Source organism: Narcine bancroftii, chromosome 6 (genome assembly GCF_036971445.1).
Source record: "Narcine bancroftii isolate sNarBan1 chromosome 6, sNarBan1.hap1, whole genome shotgun sequence".
NCBI classification, from domain to species: domain Eukaryota; kingdom Metazoa; phylum Chordata; class Chondrichthyes; order Torpediniformes; family Narcinidae; genus Narcine; species Narcine bancroftii.
The window spans coordinates 173,654,457-173,669,271 of NC_091474.1; the positions used below are offsets into that span (position 1 = coordinate 173,654,457).

Sequence of the window (14,815 nt, forward strand, 5' to 3'; positions counted from 1 at the left end):
CCTCTTAGGTTTTGAGTTCACAACACACTGCTGAGTCTTCTGACCAAAATGAAAGCTGATTTTTTTCCTCCAAAATAAACTTTATTCACAATAAATTATTAAAGAAGAAAACCATTCAAAGTCCTTTGACATCCTTAGTATCATATCCATACATTCCATCACTGTATATTCTATATTTAGCACCAATGTGGCCTTTCTTGTTATTCCCCCACTATTGTTTGAGGGACGTGCCTTCAGACTCAGCCAGTATCAGAAGGACTTTAGACTCTGGTCCTTCCCTGTAGGCCCTCAGGTTCGTGCCATGATTCCTCAGTGTGTACCCCTGGAGCCTGGAAATGCAGTCTGCAGCATTCTTTCACTGACATCTCTGAGTGCTGTAAGACCATTTCAGGCAGAACCTAGGGCATCTTTCTCCAAGTTGGTGAGCTTCCAGCAGCTCTGGATGTCTGTCTCTGCATGCACCCCTGTCAACAGCCTTTAAATCAAAGATTTGTCTGTCACTCCACTGCTGGGAATGGACCATGACAATGACCCTTGCAGCTTTCTCCACACACTCGAAGCAAATCTTTGATAGTGCGGTGTGCTTCTAAGAGTACTATGCTACACTCTATTCAAATCAAGTCACCTTTATTTATCGTTCATACCATGCTCGCATGGTAAAGGTAAGATAATGTTTCTCCAGGGCCAAGGAGCATATTTACATAAATATAAATTACAACAGAAGTTAAATACATTAAAATATTAAGATGCATACAGTTAAAGTTCACAGTACACTATCCACATATGTTCTGAGACTGATGGTTAGGTGGAAAAGATTGTTTCCCACTCTGAACATAAGGGCCTGCGTCTTACTACCAGATGGCAGAAGGAAAAACAGTTTACGTGAAGAGTGTGTAGAGTCTTTCACAATGTTTATTGCCTTCCGCTTGCATTGAGTGCTGTAGATGTCCTTCATGGTAGGAAGAGAGCCCCCAATGATCTTTTCTGCTTACTTCACTATCCTCTGCAGGGCCTTCCAAACCAGGTGGTGATGCAGTTGCACAGGATGCTCTCAATACATCTCTGTAAAATGTAGTGAGGATGGAGGGTGGGAGATGAACTTTCTTCAGCCTTCGCAGGAAATAGAGGTGCTGCTGGGCTCTTTTGGCTATGGAGCTGATATTAAGGGATCAGGTGATATTCTCCACGAAGTGCATTCCAAGGAACTGGATATTCTCGATTACTTCAACAGTTGAGTCAGTAAAGTGTGGTCCCCCTGGGCCCTTCTGAAGTCGACAACCATCTGTTTTGTTTTATTAATGTTCAAATACAGGTTGTTGGCTCTGCACCAGTCTGTTAGTGACTGCACCTTGTCTCTGTACACTGACTCCTCATTCTTACTAATTCTTATGTGTCGTGTCATCAACAAATGTGATTATGTTGTTCATGCTGTGTTTAGCTGTACAGTCGTGGGTCAGCAGAGTGAACAGCAGTGAACTAGGCACACAGCCATGGGCACCCCCATGCTCAGTGTGATAGTCTTGGAAGTGCTGTTATTGATTCAGACTGCCTGAGGTCTCCCCGACAGGAAGTCAAGAATCCAATTGCAGAGGGAGGTGTTTAGAGCCAGTAGGCTCAACTTCCTTATCAGGTACTGAGGTATGATTATGTTGAATGCCAAACTGGTCAATAAACAGCATTCGAACATGCAAATCATTTTTCAGATGGGTGAGGGCTAGAAGAGGGCAGTGGTGAAGGCATCATCCATAGAGTGGCTGGGTCTGTATGCGAACTGCAAGGGGTCCTGTGACGGGGGCAGCAGGAGCTTGTTGTGTCCCATGACGAGCCTCTTGAATTACTTCATGACCATGGACATTAGTGCAACAGGGTGGTAATCATTGAGGCAGGACACAGGCAAATTGTTTGGCACGAGAACAATGGTGGCGGCTTTGAAGCACATTCGTTCCATGGCTCTTCTCAGGGAGATGTTAAAGATAACAGTGAGAACATCTACTAGCTGAGCCGCACATCCCCTGAGCTCTCTGCCATGAAGGTTATCTGGTCCAACAGCTTTCCGTAGGTTGACCTTGCCTAGCTCTCTCTTCACATTAGCCACTGCAAAACACAGCACCTGTCATTTGGAGGAGGGGTGGTATTCTTCATCACCATGTCATTTTTCACCTCAAAATGTGTATAGAAGTTGTTCAATGCATCTGAGAGGGATCCATCACCAGTACAGGCAGATGGAGGGGTCTTGTGGTTGATGAATTCTTGGATGCCCTTCCACATATGTCATAGGTCCTTGCTGTCCAGGAATTGATTATGAATGTGCTGGGCAGGTGCCCGCTTTGCTTCCCTGATTGCCTTCGACAGCTTGGCTCTTGTAATAGCAAGGGCTATCTTGTCATCTGCTCTGAAGGCAGCATCTCAGTTCCTGAGCAGCATACGCACCTCCATAATCATCCATGGCTTCTGATTAGAGTAAGTAATGATGGTCTTGGGCTCAGTGAAGTCATCAGAACACTTATTGATGTAGCTGGTCACTGATGCCATATACTCCTCGAGAATGATGCAGTTGCCACTAGTTGCTGCTGCCTTGAACATGCTCCAGTCAGGGCATTCAAAGCAGTCTTGGTTCATGAATGGCCCCACTGGCGACATTTTAACCTGCTTCAGTACTGGTCTGGAGTATCTTACGAGCAGTCTGTATGCTGGCATCAGCATTACAGAGATGTGGTCTGAGTATCCAAGGTGGGGACTGGGCTCCACCCAATATGCATCAGAAATGTTTGTAAACACAAGGTCCAACATGTTGACCCCTCTCATAGAAAAGTCTACATAATGATGTAATTTAGGTAGCCCTGACTTGAGGTTCACATGGTTGAAATATCCAGTAATAATAATCAGTCCGTCATGGTGTGTGGTCTGCAGTTCATTAATAGCCCCATACAGTTCCCAGATTGCCTCCTTAGCATTAGCACCGGGGGGATGTACACTGCAACTATGAGGACAGTGGTGAATTCCCTTGGTAGATAAAATGGTCTACATCTGACAGTCACAAATTCCACCAGTGTTGAGCAGTAACCGGAAACTCGTACAGAGTCCTTGCACCTTTCCGCGTTGATGTAAATGCACAGGTCACCATCACGGGCTTTACTACACAGAGCAGCATCTCTGTCAGCCTAAAATAAAGTGAATCCATCCAGCTGAATGGTGGTGTCCGGGACTCTGTCACTGAGCCACATTTCAGTGAAAACCAAAGCACAGCAGTCCCTGTACTCACGCTACGCAGATCTCTGGAATTGATGTTATCCATTTTATTCACCAGGGAAAAGACATTGGTGAGCAATTAGGATGGGACAACCGGGCAGCAGCGATTCACCTTCAGCCTAGTACAAACCCATGCTCTCTTACCGCACTTCCTCCACCTCCAGGAACTTTCTTATCCTCTGCAAACCCGAGGCATTTTGGCCTAGACCCCTCAGCAGCCTGTGGTCATGTAGCATGTTCCACAGATCAAGCAACTCATCGGTGGTGGAGGTGGGAATTAAATGAACCAGTGTCCAAGAGCAGTGCCATGAAAGGTAGATGAACTTGGCCTGTGCCCTCAAATCCATGAACTACACCCTTCAGTATCACTTAGTTCTCCATTCAGGTAAAAAGACATTTTGGATGGTGGCATCCGGAGGCATGGTTAAGGATCATTTGCAAAATTGTGCACTAAGAAAACTGACTGTAGCATTCCTAGTGGGGCCTGTTTCAGCCCTATATAGGAGTTTTATCAAGAGCATCCTGGCCAGCTGCATCACAGTGTGGTATGGTTGCTGCAGAGAAATGGTTGAAGATCAATCCACAGAACATAAGAGTGGAAGAGAGGTTCACTGGGGTATTCCTGCACCCCCCCATCGATGTGACCTACTGGGATCATTGGCTGAAGAAGGCATGCAAAATAATTGAGGACCCCTTTCACCCTGCACACAGCATCTTTCAGCTGCTCCCATTGGGAAATAGATACAGGAGTATCAGAGCCAGCACCAACAGGCTGAGGATCAGTTTCTTCCTACGGGCAGTGAGAATGCTGAAGGACCAAAGGAACTGCTCACACTAACCAGCTGAGACTCTCATTTGTAGAAAACAATGTTTATTTATTTATTTTTATAGATAAAATACTTGTCATGCATTTGTGTTATTTGTCTGTATGTGTGTTATGTGTCTACGTGTTTTTGCATTGAAGACCGGAGAACTCTGTTTTGTCACGTCATACTTGTTCAATTAGATGACAATAAAGTTGACTTGGTTGGATTAGACTTGTCTTCTGCAATGTACAACCTTGTGAGTCAATAACCATAAGACAAACACAGTTGAGAAGTAACTCCACCAAAAACAAAATCTTGGCCAAATTATCAGAACTTTATAAAATTCCTCATGATATATTTGATGGATTTTCTTAGGTTGATAAAAGATAATGTTGTCAGATAATTCTTTAATAACAATGTCAGTGTCCATCGTTGCCAGCAGATGGCACTACTTCAAAGAAGTGGAGAAGAACTGCTGATCAGATTTACACCAGGCTGAGATTTTTGTATCATTTTATTCCATATTAATGTCAGATTTTAAGAGTATTGAATTTTAGTTCATATATAAGCTATGAAACTAATAACAACACCTTTAAAGGATTTTCTAAAACACAATAAAGTAAAACTCTCAATTGGTTTTATACCTATGACAGTGCGGCTCGGAACGACAAAGAAACCATCTACAAGTTTGCTGACAATACCATGGTAGTGGGTTTTATAAAAAGGACTCATACAGGAGAGAGATTGAAAACAGGCTGAATGGTGTACTAACAACATCCTCGTACCCAATGGCACCAAAACCAAGGAGATGATTGCGAACTTTAGGAGGGGATTACAATTCAATGATTATTGAGGGATCTGAGTAGGAGAGGCTGAGTAAATATTGGTCCTTGAGGTATATCTTGTCCAAAGCTTTTACTCAATGTCCCTTATGTGCTTAATGATATGATGCCTTTCCATAGTTGCATGATTGTCAGTGAATCGAGGTGATTGAAGTCATTGGGAGTAGTAACTAAGGTACAACTAAAGATGTCTTTTTAAGAAGTGACTATTGAGGGAGCTGAAGCTAATAAAAGACAAATGAAATGAACCGGTGCAGACTTGAAAGGCCGACATGGCCTGTTTCCGCTCCGTAAATGGTTATAAGTTCCTGGGAATCACTATCTCAGAGGATCTTTCCTGGACCAAAAACACAAATGTCATCCTGAAGAAAGTAAGTCAGCACCTCTACTTTCTCAGCAGTTTGCAAAGATTTGATATGATATCGAAAACATGGCAAACTTCTACAGAGGCTTCTCTAGAAAACTTCCACATGGCAAGTCAGGCTGCATCATGACTCTATTGGTACGAGCTCTAAGGACTCAAAAACCAGCAGTAACAGAAATTCACCAAGACAATGGCCACTGAAACAAAATAGTTTTCCTACTACAGATCAATATTCAACCAACGACGCCTGCATGCTGCCAAACGATTGAAAAGGAAAACAGTCGCAATAATTTCCAAACACTGTCATGCTGTTGAACCTCCTCTTGTCAATGGACCACGGGAAGGACTGTTTGTACTTGTTCTTCTTGCAGTACTGCCACATTGACCACCGCCAGTGGGCTGATCTCGCCTCAAACCGTGCATCTTGGCGCCTCACAGTTCGGCGGGCAGAAACCTCCTTTGAAGAAGACCGCAGAGCCCACCTCACTGACAAAAGACAAAGGAGGAAAAACCCAACACCCAACCCCAACCCACCAATTTTCCCCTGCAACCGTGTCTGCCTGTCCCGCATCGGACTTGTGAGCCACAAACGAGCCTGCAGCTGACGTGGACTTTTACCCCCTCCATAAATCTTCGTCCGCGAAGCCAAGCCAAAGAAAACAGTAAGTGCATTAATGATCTCTCTATCTTTTGTATTTATTATCTATTTTAAATTAATTTTGTACTATTGTCGTTTTTATGAAGTATCTCTGTTGCACTGCAGCCAGAAAGAACTTTGGTGCATATGTACTATGTATATGACAGTAAACATTTCCCATCCTTTGTTGGATTTAAATTAGATTGGCGTTGACGAAGAACAGCAGTTGATTAGTATCAGTGCATATGTTCTCCCGTGAGTATTGACATCGTACAGATCCACTTTGGACAGTAATGGCTTGGGTGTGGGACGTGTCCTTCTTGGGTGTGGGAGCTCACGATCTGTTTATATAGATGAGTCCCATTGATCGGCGCGGGTTATGTGAAGATGATTCGCAGCCTAAGTTCGGCTCTCTGCAGGCTGAACGCGACGAAGCCGCGGGACCGGCGGACTCCGTTCGCTTCTGATGTGCTGTTGAGAAGAGTTCGCACAGGTAAGTACAGTTTAATTTCTTCCTTGGAAAGAATCTGCAGTTTCACTCGCTGGGAACCATCTCCTTTGTGTACATTTCCATGTAGTTCTAAATCGCGCAAACCTTTCTCTTGAATACCTGTACAAGTCTCTTTCAGTTGATTCGATATATAATTGTATCGACCCTTCCATTTTCCCCAACGTGAAGCTGGGTACAAATGTTCGTTTCGGTGAAGATTTGCGCTGCCCAGTGGAGGAAGGGCAGCTGGACAGAGATTGCAACAATATCACAATCTGGTTAGATCGCCCAGAGAGTTCTTTGTACTGTCCAGATACTTTACAAGGCTGATTTGGGGTCAATTGAAATGTGTGGTTACTTAGTTCCTAATTATTACCCCCCCCCCCCCCACACCTTCCCCAAGCATGACTGCTGTCTGTATAAAAGCGGTTCGTCTGACTTCATTTGCCCCCTGGTTACTCTCAGATTGGATGAAGCAATCGAATCGTTATTGATAGAATTTTGTAGCAGTAAATCTGTGACAGGATTTTTTTTTTTGGAAATTTTAGAGCCACATAACCCTTCCAGTCTGTGCCGAACTATTATCCTGCCTAGTCCCACTGATCTGCACCCAGTCCATTTCCCTCCATACCCCTCCCATCCATGTAACTGTCCAAATTTTTCTTCAATGTTAAAATCGAGCCCACATTTCTCTTTAGCTGATAGCTTGATCCACACTCCCTCCAATCTCTGTGAGAAGAAATTCCCTCCAATATCCCTCCTAAACTTCTGGTCTTCCACCATGTCCTCTGGTTTGCATGAATGGATCTCACCTAACCTCGATGGAAAAAGCAACTTGCATTTACAAAAAGCATTTGGATTTTCTACTTTGTTCCCATAAATGATAAGAAGAATAAGGACACAAGCACTTTATAAAATATTTTCCAGTGATGACTTTTAAATGCTTACCAAAGGATAATGATACATTTTGTCTATTAAATTTCCTATTTGGGCTTGAAGATTAACCTATTTAAGCCATTCGCACCATCTGCATTGAGCTTACTTCAGTGACCTTCTGATGAACATAGAACATTACAGCACAGTATAGGTCCTTTGTCCCATGATGTGCCAACCATAAAAACTCTCCATATGCCAATTATCATTCCAAATAACCCCCAACAGCCAAATACAAGCACATTAATCTAATGTTCATATTGCTGGTCCTACCTCATCTAATGCTCGCCACAATTCCAGTCCTCATTTCTGGACTAATAGCTTCAATATTAATAACTTAGTTGGAATTTTTTAAATTGTTGTAGGAAGTTTCTCAGTAGCTGATGCCTGGCAAGCAGTCTTACTGTAAATCACACACAAGAATGGATTGAGATAGATGATGAAGTTGCATGTATTAACAAAGAACATAGGAATTTGGTTCACCCTGCTCATAACAGGATTTTTAAAGTTACCTATTATAACAATCTTTCCCAGTGATGTTGGATTAATATATCAAATTTCAAAAATGATTCCAATTTTAAGTAAGGATTATTGATTAATGTTTAAGCATTTATTTAGTTTTCTTTAGCATTGTGTTTAAAAAAAAACTGATATTGAATCACCAGAAGAAACAATTATTGTTGGGAATGCTATTCAAATAAGATGGTCTTTCTGACAGCTACACCTACATTAGTATATTGAGATGACTTCCTCACTGCTTTCCCAACTACTTAAAACAGAGACAGATATTAATTTGAAAGACTGTATGAAAAATTATATTTTTATCTCATTGCATTTTCTTTATTTCTCCCATTGGAAAGGTAGTTATAAATGAAGTCTAAATGTAATTATATTTCATTCTACTCCTTTGATGGATCTATCAATACTAAGAAGCTCTCATACCTTCTCACCATACTTCTTAAACCCTCATATTATTGCATAGGATTACTTACATATTCCAGCTTGAACTGAGCAACCACTTCTCGACTGTACAGGACATACATTTGAAATTCACAGATATATACCACAAAAATTCATCTATTAAATTCCATGGTTTTATAATTCTGGCAGAGAGTTGATACCCCAGTAGTAGAGAAGACATCAAACTTTCCATCCAGTAAACATAATTGTTTTTTTTCCATAATTGTGTTTAATTCACTGTCAATCTATAGAGGGATCTGGGAATACAGATACATAATTTCTTAAGTGTACTGTAACATTGGTCTTCATGAATCAAAGTATTCAGTACAGGAGTTGAGATATTCTGTTGAAGTTGTACAAGACATTTCCAAGGCCAAATTTCAAGTAATATGTGCAGTTATGGTTACGTATCTATAGGAAAGATATCACTAAGATTGACAGAGTAAGGATAATATTTACAAGGATTTTGTTAGGAGTAGAGGAGCTGAATTACAGGGAAAGACTTAATACATTAGGATTTTATTCCCTGTACTTGTTCCTCCAATTCATTGGAATCTTTATTTATTAACTACTGTAAGTGATGGTGAGATAAATTTTGAAACTGGCATACATTGGTTAATAATGCAAAGAACATGACTTCAAATCCTTCTAATGCAAATCAAGAATTAGAATTCAGCATTTCATATCTTGTTAAATTTCTGAGATGATTGAATGGTCTGCAGCCATAAATGAAGCTGTTCATGTTGTGTCCTGCAATACCACATCTTTAAACTAACTGAAAGAACTCTGGCATCCAGACTGGAGGATCAATAACATACATCACCTTGTGCTTGCTGCAGATTTGGTGTTTCACTTCTTTTTGCAACTTGTATCTTAGGACATTTGCTCTAGCCTCGATTGCTGACAATGTAGTGAATTTCTAAAGTATTTTCATGATATATATCTACAACATTATTCTCCTGTAAGGATGCAGTCTATGTCCTTGATTTGAAATGAATAGCAGAAGAGGGGTACATCTCTAGACCAAAAAGGTTTGGTCATAGATCAGCTGTGATCTCATTGAACGATGGAATAGGCTCAAACAGCTTAATAGTAGACTATAGAGTACTTGGATTAATTGAGTGCAAACTATTATTATACTATACAAATAAGAGGCTGTATTCTACAAATTATAATGCAATTCTAATAATTCCATGAGTCATTTCTGTTTTCTTAATACATATGGAAAATATCACACTAACACATTTCATTTTACTTTACCAGATGTTCGTGAAACCCTGAAAGTTCCAGGATACAGACCCACAAAATTTGACAGAATGATTTTTCTCTGGTCTGGTCGTTTCAAGAAAGAGGAAGATATTCCTGCCATAGTTTCGTATGTTCTTCTATTTCAATGGTTATGGTTCTGAATATTGAAAATACATCTCTCCCAATGTTTTTCAGAATTAATGTTGCAACCAAAGAAACATAATTTGTTTAGAGCTGATACCAATACCAATGCATGAAATGAGAAGAACTGCCCTATTTAGTAAAACCCCAGTATCTGGCATCTACAGGGATAGGTAGATGCAGGATATGCAAATTTTCCAATTGCTTGAGACTCACTAATACACTAGCATTAAGAATAAACAGTTTTAAAGACAAAAGACAGTGCTAAATGTAATTTTTTTTACATTGTATTGTAGTCCTGAAATTCCCATAATTTACTCAGTTTAAATTCGGATTCCGGTTGCTGGCACTCTAACAGCATTGCACTAACCATTGTGCTAACTGTGTGCCATCATAGAGGGATTAAATTAAAGACTCTTACTAGGCAGGGAGAGGAAGACACTTTGGGAGAGTTGCCCCAGGGGCGAGCGGCATTAGCCGGCTCTTCATCTTGGGCGCTGCCATTTTATTCAAACACAACTTGATTGAAACTTTATTCAAACAGCTGCTGTGGGTGGGGCATGACTGGGTGCTCCGCTAGCTGAATGTTTGTTCCCAACTTCACCAAGGGGTTGTGTGTTGCTTCAGAGAACATTTACTTTTGCAATTTTAAACTTTTATTTAAAAATTTATTTATTATTTATTTCCTCAATTTTTTTTGCTGGTTGCTTGAATTCTGGATAATGGAGATTTTACTGCATATTGAAAATAAACTTACAATGAACAATGTGATATAATCCTTGATATTACCAATCTTCATCTCAATTTTACCACTTTCTCCACGAATTACTCAATAAATACTCACAACTCCATGTAAGGATAAACCTTATCTGGTAACCTAAATGATCACTTAAACTCAACAGATAGATCGGGTCAAAATTGTTGATTTTTATATCTATTCTCTGTTTTATATGTACAATATTCTTAATGAATTTATAATGATCAAAGGAATAATATAATCGCCATGAAATGATAGGAGAAGGTATTCGGTTTCACAATTAGTTTATTACATGGCACAAGAATAAAGCTTAACAGAGCTCTGGTTCAGTCGTTAGTTCATAGGTCATCTGCTCGGTGAGCTATTTCCCAAGACTGACTCTTACTGTCCAGTAGTATATGCAGTTATGGTTACCTATCTATAGGAAAGATATCACTAAGATTGACAGAGTAAGGATAACATTTACAAGGATTTTGTTAGGAGTAGAGGAGCTGAATTATATAGATCAACATTGTTCACTGAACAAGAGTTGGCTTTGATAGGCTCCTTGCCTAAGATTTATCTCAAGCAATTACCTGCTCTGCAATTATCTATAGTGTAACCCTCCCATCTTAATCTCCCAGGCCAGAACATTCTGTTGTTTTAATCAACACCTCCCATGTACCCTTATGACTCCTCATTCCTACGCAAGTGGTTTATTTATTTTGTTTTACTCTGACATTCTCAGTCATGGTATTCTTATCACTTATCCTTGCAATACACTCATCTTCCTGTCACTGGCCTGTTTCATAATAAATCACTCGTCACTATGGTTCCTCCAACCTCATCCTGTCTAACTTCTCCTATCTGATATCCTGTTACTCCCATGTATGACTTTGATGTTTTCTCTCTGGACTTGTGCTTTAAAGTTAGCAGTTTAGTGTAACCTTGGGGTTGAAAGTATTTTCTCTCTTTGTATTTGGGGTCAGCAAATTCTACACATATAATCAGCCAACCTTTCTACATACTGTGGCTTTTACTTAATTACATTAATATTTCCCCTAAACAGAATAATTGAAGTACATAGTAAATTGCTACATAGTAATGTCCCGCATCGGACTTGTCAGCCACAAACGAGCCTGCAGCTGACGTGGACATTTACCCCCTCCATAAATCTTCGTCCGCGAAGCCAAGCCAAAGAAGAATGGATTAATGAATACATAATGAATAGTACATAGGCATATTTTCCATGATTACTTAACCCCTTGGTTCCAACAAGTCCCCCTTTTGGTCTCATGAAAATGAGACCAACCAATTAAACTTCTCCTTCGTATTTTAAGGTGAGTAATTCGGATCGAATTCCTACTGACTTAGTACGATCCTCTACTTCAGATAACAGCCACAGTATGTTATCAATTACAGTCTAAATTATGGCACTTCTGACACTGCTGTTCTCCGATAAAAATTTGGAACAAAATCCCTGTCTCTACTTCAATATCAAGTAATAATGACTAATTCAAACCCAGCCTGAGCTCCAGGGCCTAGCATTTTTCAATACCTTGTATTTAGAAGCCCATCCCAGGCTGAGATGGCTCAACACATTAGCTGTTGTAGGAGGTGGGAGTGGGGATGGTCTAAACAAGGAGAATCCCCATCCAGAATATGATATTATGAAAGTAAAGGAACATGGTGCATCTGTAGGGCAGCCAGAAATGTTACTGAGAGAAGATTTTTGTATTGTGAGACCATATAGAATTTTTTCATCAGCATTAACCAAATAGGAGCAGGAGTAGGTCAACTAATCTGTCAAGGGTGCTCCGTTATTTAATAAGATGGTGGCCGATCTGATTGTGACTCAGCTCTGCTTCTTTGCCTGTTCCCCATAACACTTAATTTCCTTATTCTTCATTATTTTGCATGATTCATTTTTATTTGCGTTTCTTATAAGTAAAAATGAATGAAAAATTTATTTACTGTCAAACTTATCAATGTTGTGGCTGGCTAGGAAGATAAAGGTATTAGATTAGTAAGAAAATGGATATATTAATTATTCTGTCTTAAAGTAACAATTTGCCCCCCCCCCCCTTCCCCTTTGGTTTGTTGTCTATGTGACCTTGCACAGAAATTTTTTATCTATGCAGCAGATGTTGCAATGTTTTCATGCTGTATTTTCTGAGCTACTGCTGTTTTCCACCGGACACAAACTGAGACTGCCAAAATCAATGTTCCCAAGAACTTTTAATTACTAAATACATCTTTGCAAAGTTGGAAGATTTATTCTGACCCAGGTCAATGGGATTAGTTTTGGATTGGTTTGGCAAAGATACAGCAGACACAATGAATCCCACGTTCTCTTTTGAACCATTTATTTAGCTATTAATTGAAACCTTTAGAAATACTTCAAAGATTTTCACATACTTGATTTTGGAGATCAAGAGCTAGCACAGAGATCATGGATGTTATTAACCAACAATCCACTTCAAATAGTGATATCCATTTAAAAAAGAGTCAAAATGCACTCTCTTCATTCTGCATGCATAAAGGAATTGTCAAAAATGCTTCAAATGTTTGCAACATAGTAAACCTACTCTAACAACAATATATTTTATGTGGAATCTAAACACCAAATGCCCCATAGGAAATAGACTCTTTTTCTTTTTATTGTTCTACATATCAAATCAAAGTCTTGGAATCCTTTAGTTTGGGTATTAAAAATGATTTGATTCATTTGCAGTAAAGGCCTGTGAAATGGGTGTCTGAAATGAAAATTAGGGGATTTCCATTGAGATAACTTCATTGTTGGGATAGATTTCAGAAAATTTAGAGGTCAAAATATACAAATATGTACAAAAACATTTAAATGTTCACAGTGTCCAAGATTATGGGGAACCAGGTTTAGCTGTTCGCAGATTCCAAGATTATGGGGAACCAGGTTTAGCCATGAATTGGAATTGAAGTACAACAGATTGATTTCCCCAGTTAGATATTCATCCTAAAAGATATTAAATTAAAGGAAATATTACATATTATATGGAATATCTGTATTTTCCAGACTAGAATTGTCTTTTTTCCTTATTCACATTTTATACCTGTAGAAAGTTTGCAGATGTTCACATGGAATCCTGAGTGTATTTTCAGCATTGTTCTCAAACAAAATGGATGAACATAAGAAATAGGATTAGGAGTAGACCATTTGGCTTGTCAAGCCTGCTCTGCCATTCATAATGATAGGCTCATCTTCACCTATCTGCCTTTTTACCATATCCCTCAATTCCTTACCATGTAAAAATCTATCCAGCTTTGCCTTAAGTATATTTACTGAGGTCACCTTCACTGCTTCCATGGGTAGCAAACTCCAGATTCACCCCTATTTGAAAAGCAGTTCCTCCTCCTATCCATCCTAAATCCACTACCATCAATATTGAGGCTCTGTCCCCTAGTTCTAGTCTCCCCTACCAATGTAAACAACTTACCTGCCTCTATCTTATCTATGCCTTTCATAATTTTATGTTTCTAAAGATCCTCTCCCATTCTTCTAAATTCCAACAAGTCCCAGATGACTTAATTGCTCCTCATAGGCTAACCCCTTCATCCCTGGAATCAATCTGGTGAATCTCCTGCGCACCACCTCCAAATCCAGGACATCCTTCTTCAAATAAGGAGACCAGAACTGCATGCAATGCTCCAGATGGGTTCTCACCAGTACCTTGTACAGTTGCAGTACAACCTCCCTGGTCTTAATTGTTGCTGTGGCGCAATCAATGACCACTAGCTGACTCGAAGCAAGTAGTCAAAGGCTTTATTGATCACAAAACCCAGACATGCCTCTACATGCTGCTGGTTCACATCCAAGGCAAATACAAGGGAAGAGATAGGGCTCTCTGCCTTTATTAGGGGATCTTATGGGGAGGCGGGCCGGTCTGCCCAGCCCATTGTGGACATGCCTGAACATGCCCACAGTAAAGTGTTCCACCACATTCACCCCTCCTTTTTTTAAAAAAAAGTCTTGCGGGGTGTTGCGGGGCAATGTCCATTGGCACAGGTTTTGTAGTCCATACAGTTCAAAGGTTCAGCCACTCCAGCAGTTTTATTCGACACGGAGATGTCTGAAGTACTGCTGGTTGTATCTTTGGTTCCAGTAGAACGGTGGCTTGTTCGCTCGGCTGGGTGTTGGAGGGCTGAACAGAATCTGAGTCTATTGGGTGGAGAATTTGATTGTAAGAGTGGGGGGGGGGGAAAGGGACACTCCAGTGTGGGGGGAGGGGGGCAAAGGGACACTCCAGTGTGGGGGGGGGGGAAGGGACACTTGGGGGGCTGTGTTGGAGGTGGGATCACTACTTTGCCTGTACATATAATCCCTGGGGTCAACTTGTCACTGCCGAGGGGTATCGGGTACACTTCCCATGCCA

At 40.4% G+C, this 14,815-nt stretch overlaps 1 protein-coding gene across 1 annotated transcript in view; it reads left to right on the forward strand.

Annotated features, from left to right (window-relative positions):
• Positions 1-5,169: 5,169 nt before the first annotated feature.
• Positions 5,170-14,815, forward strand: part of LOC138737354 (protein FAM162B-like) — a 67,785-nt gene continuing 58,139 nt past the window's right edge. The window contains exons 1-5 of the mRNA XM_069888105.1: positions 5,170-5,268; positions 5,894-5,923; positions 6,101-6,153; positions 6,318-6,391; positions 9,545-9,656. Of these exons, the coding sequence (XP_069744206.1) occupies positions 5,170-5,268; positions 5,894-5,923; positions 6,101-6,153; positions 6,318-6,391; positions 9,545-9,656 (368 nt within the window). The remainder of the gene's footprint in view (positions 5,269-5,893; positions 5,924-6,100; positions 6,154-6,317; positions 6,392-9,544; positions 9,657-14,815) is intronic.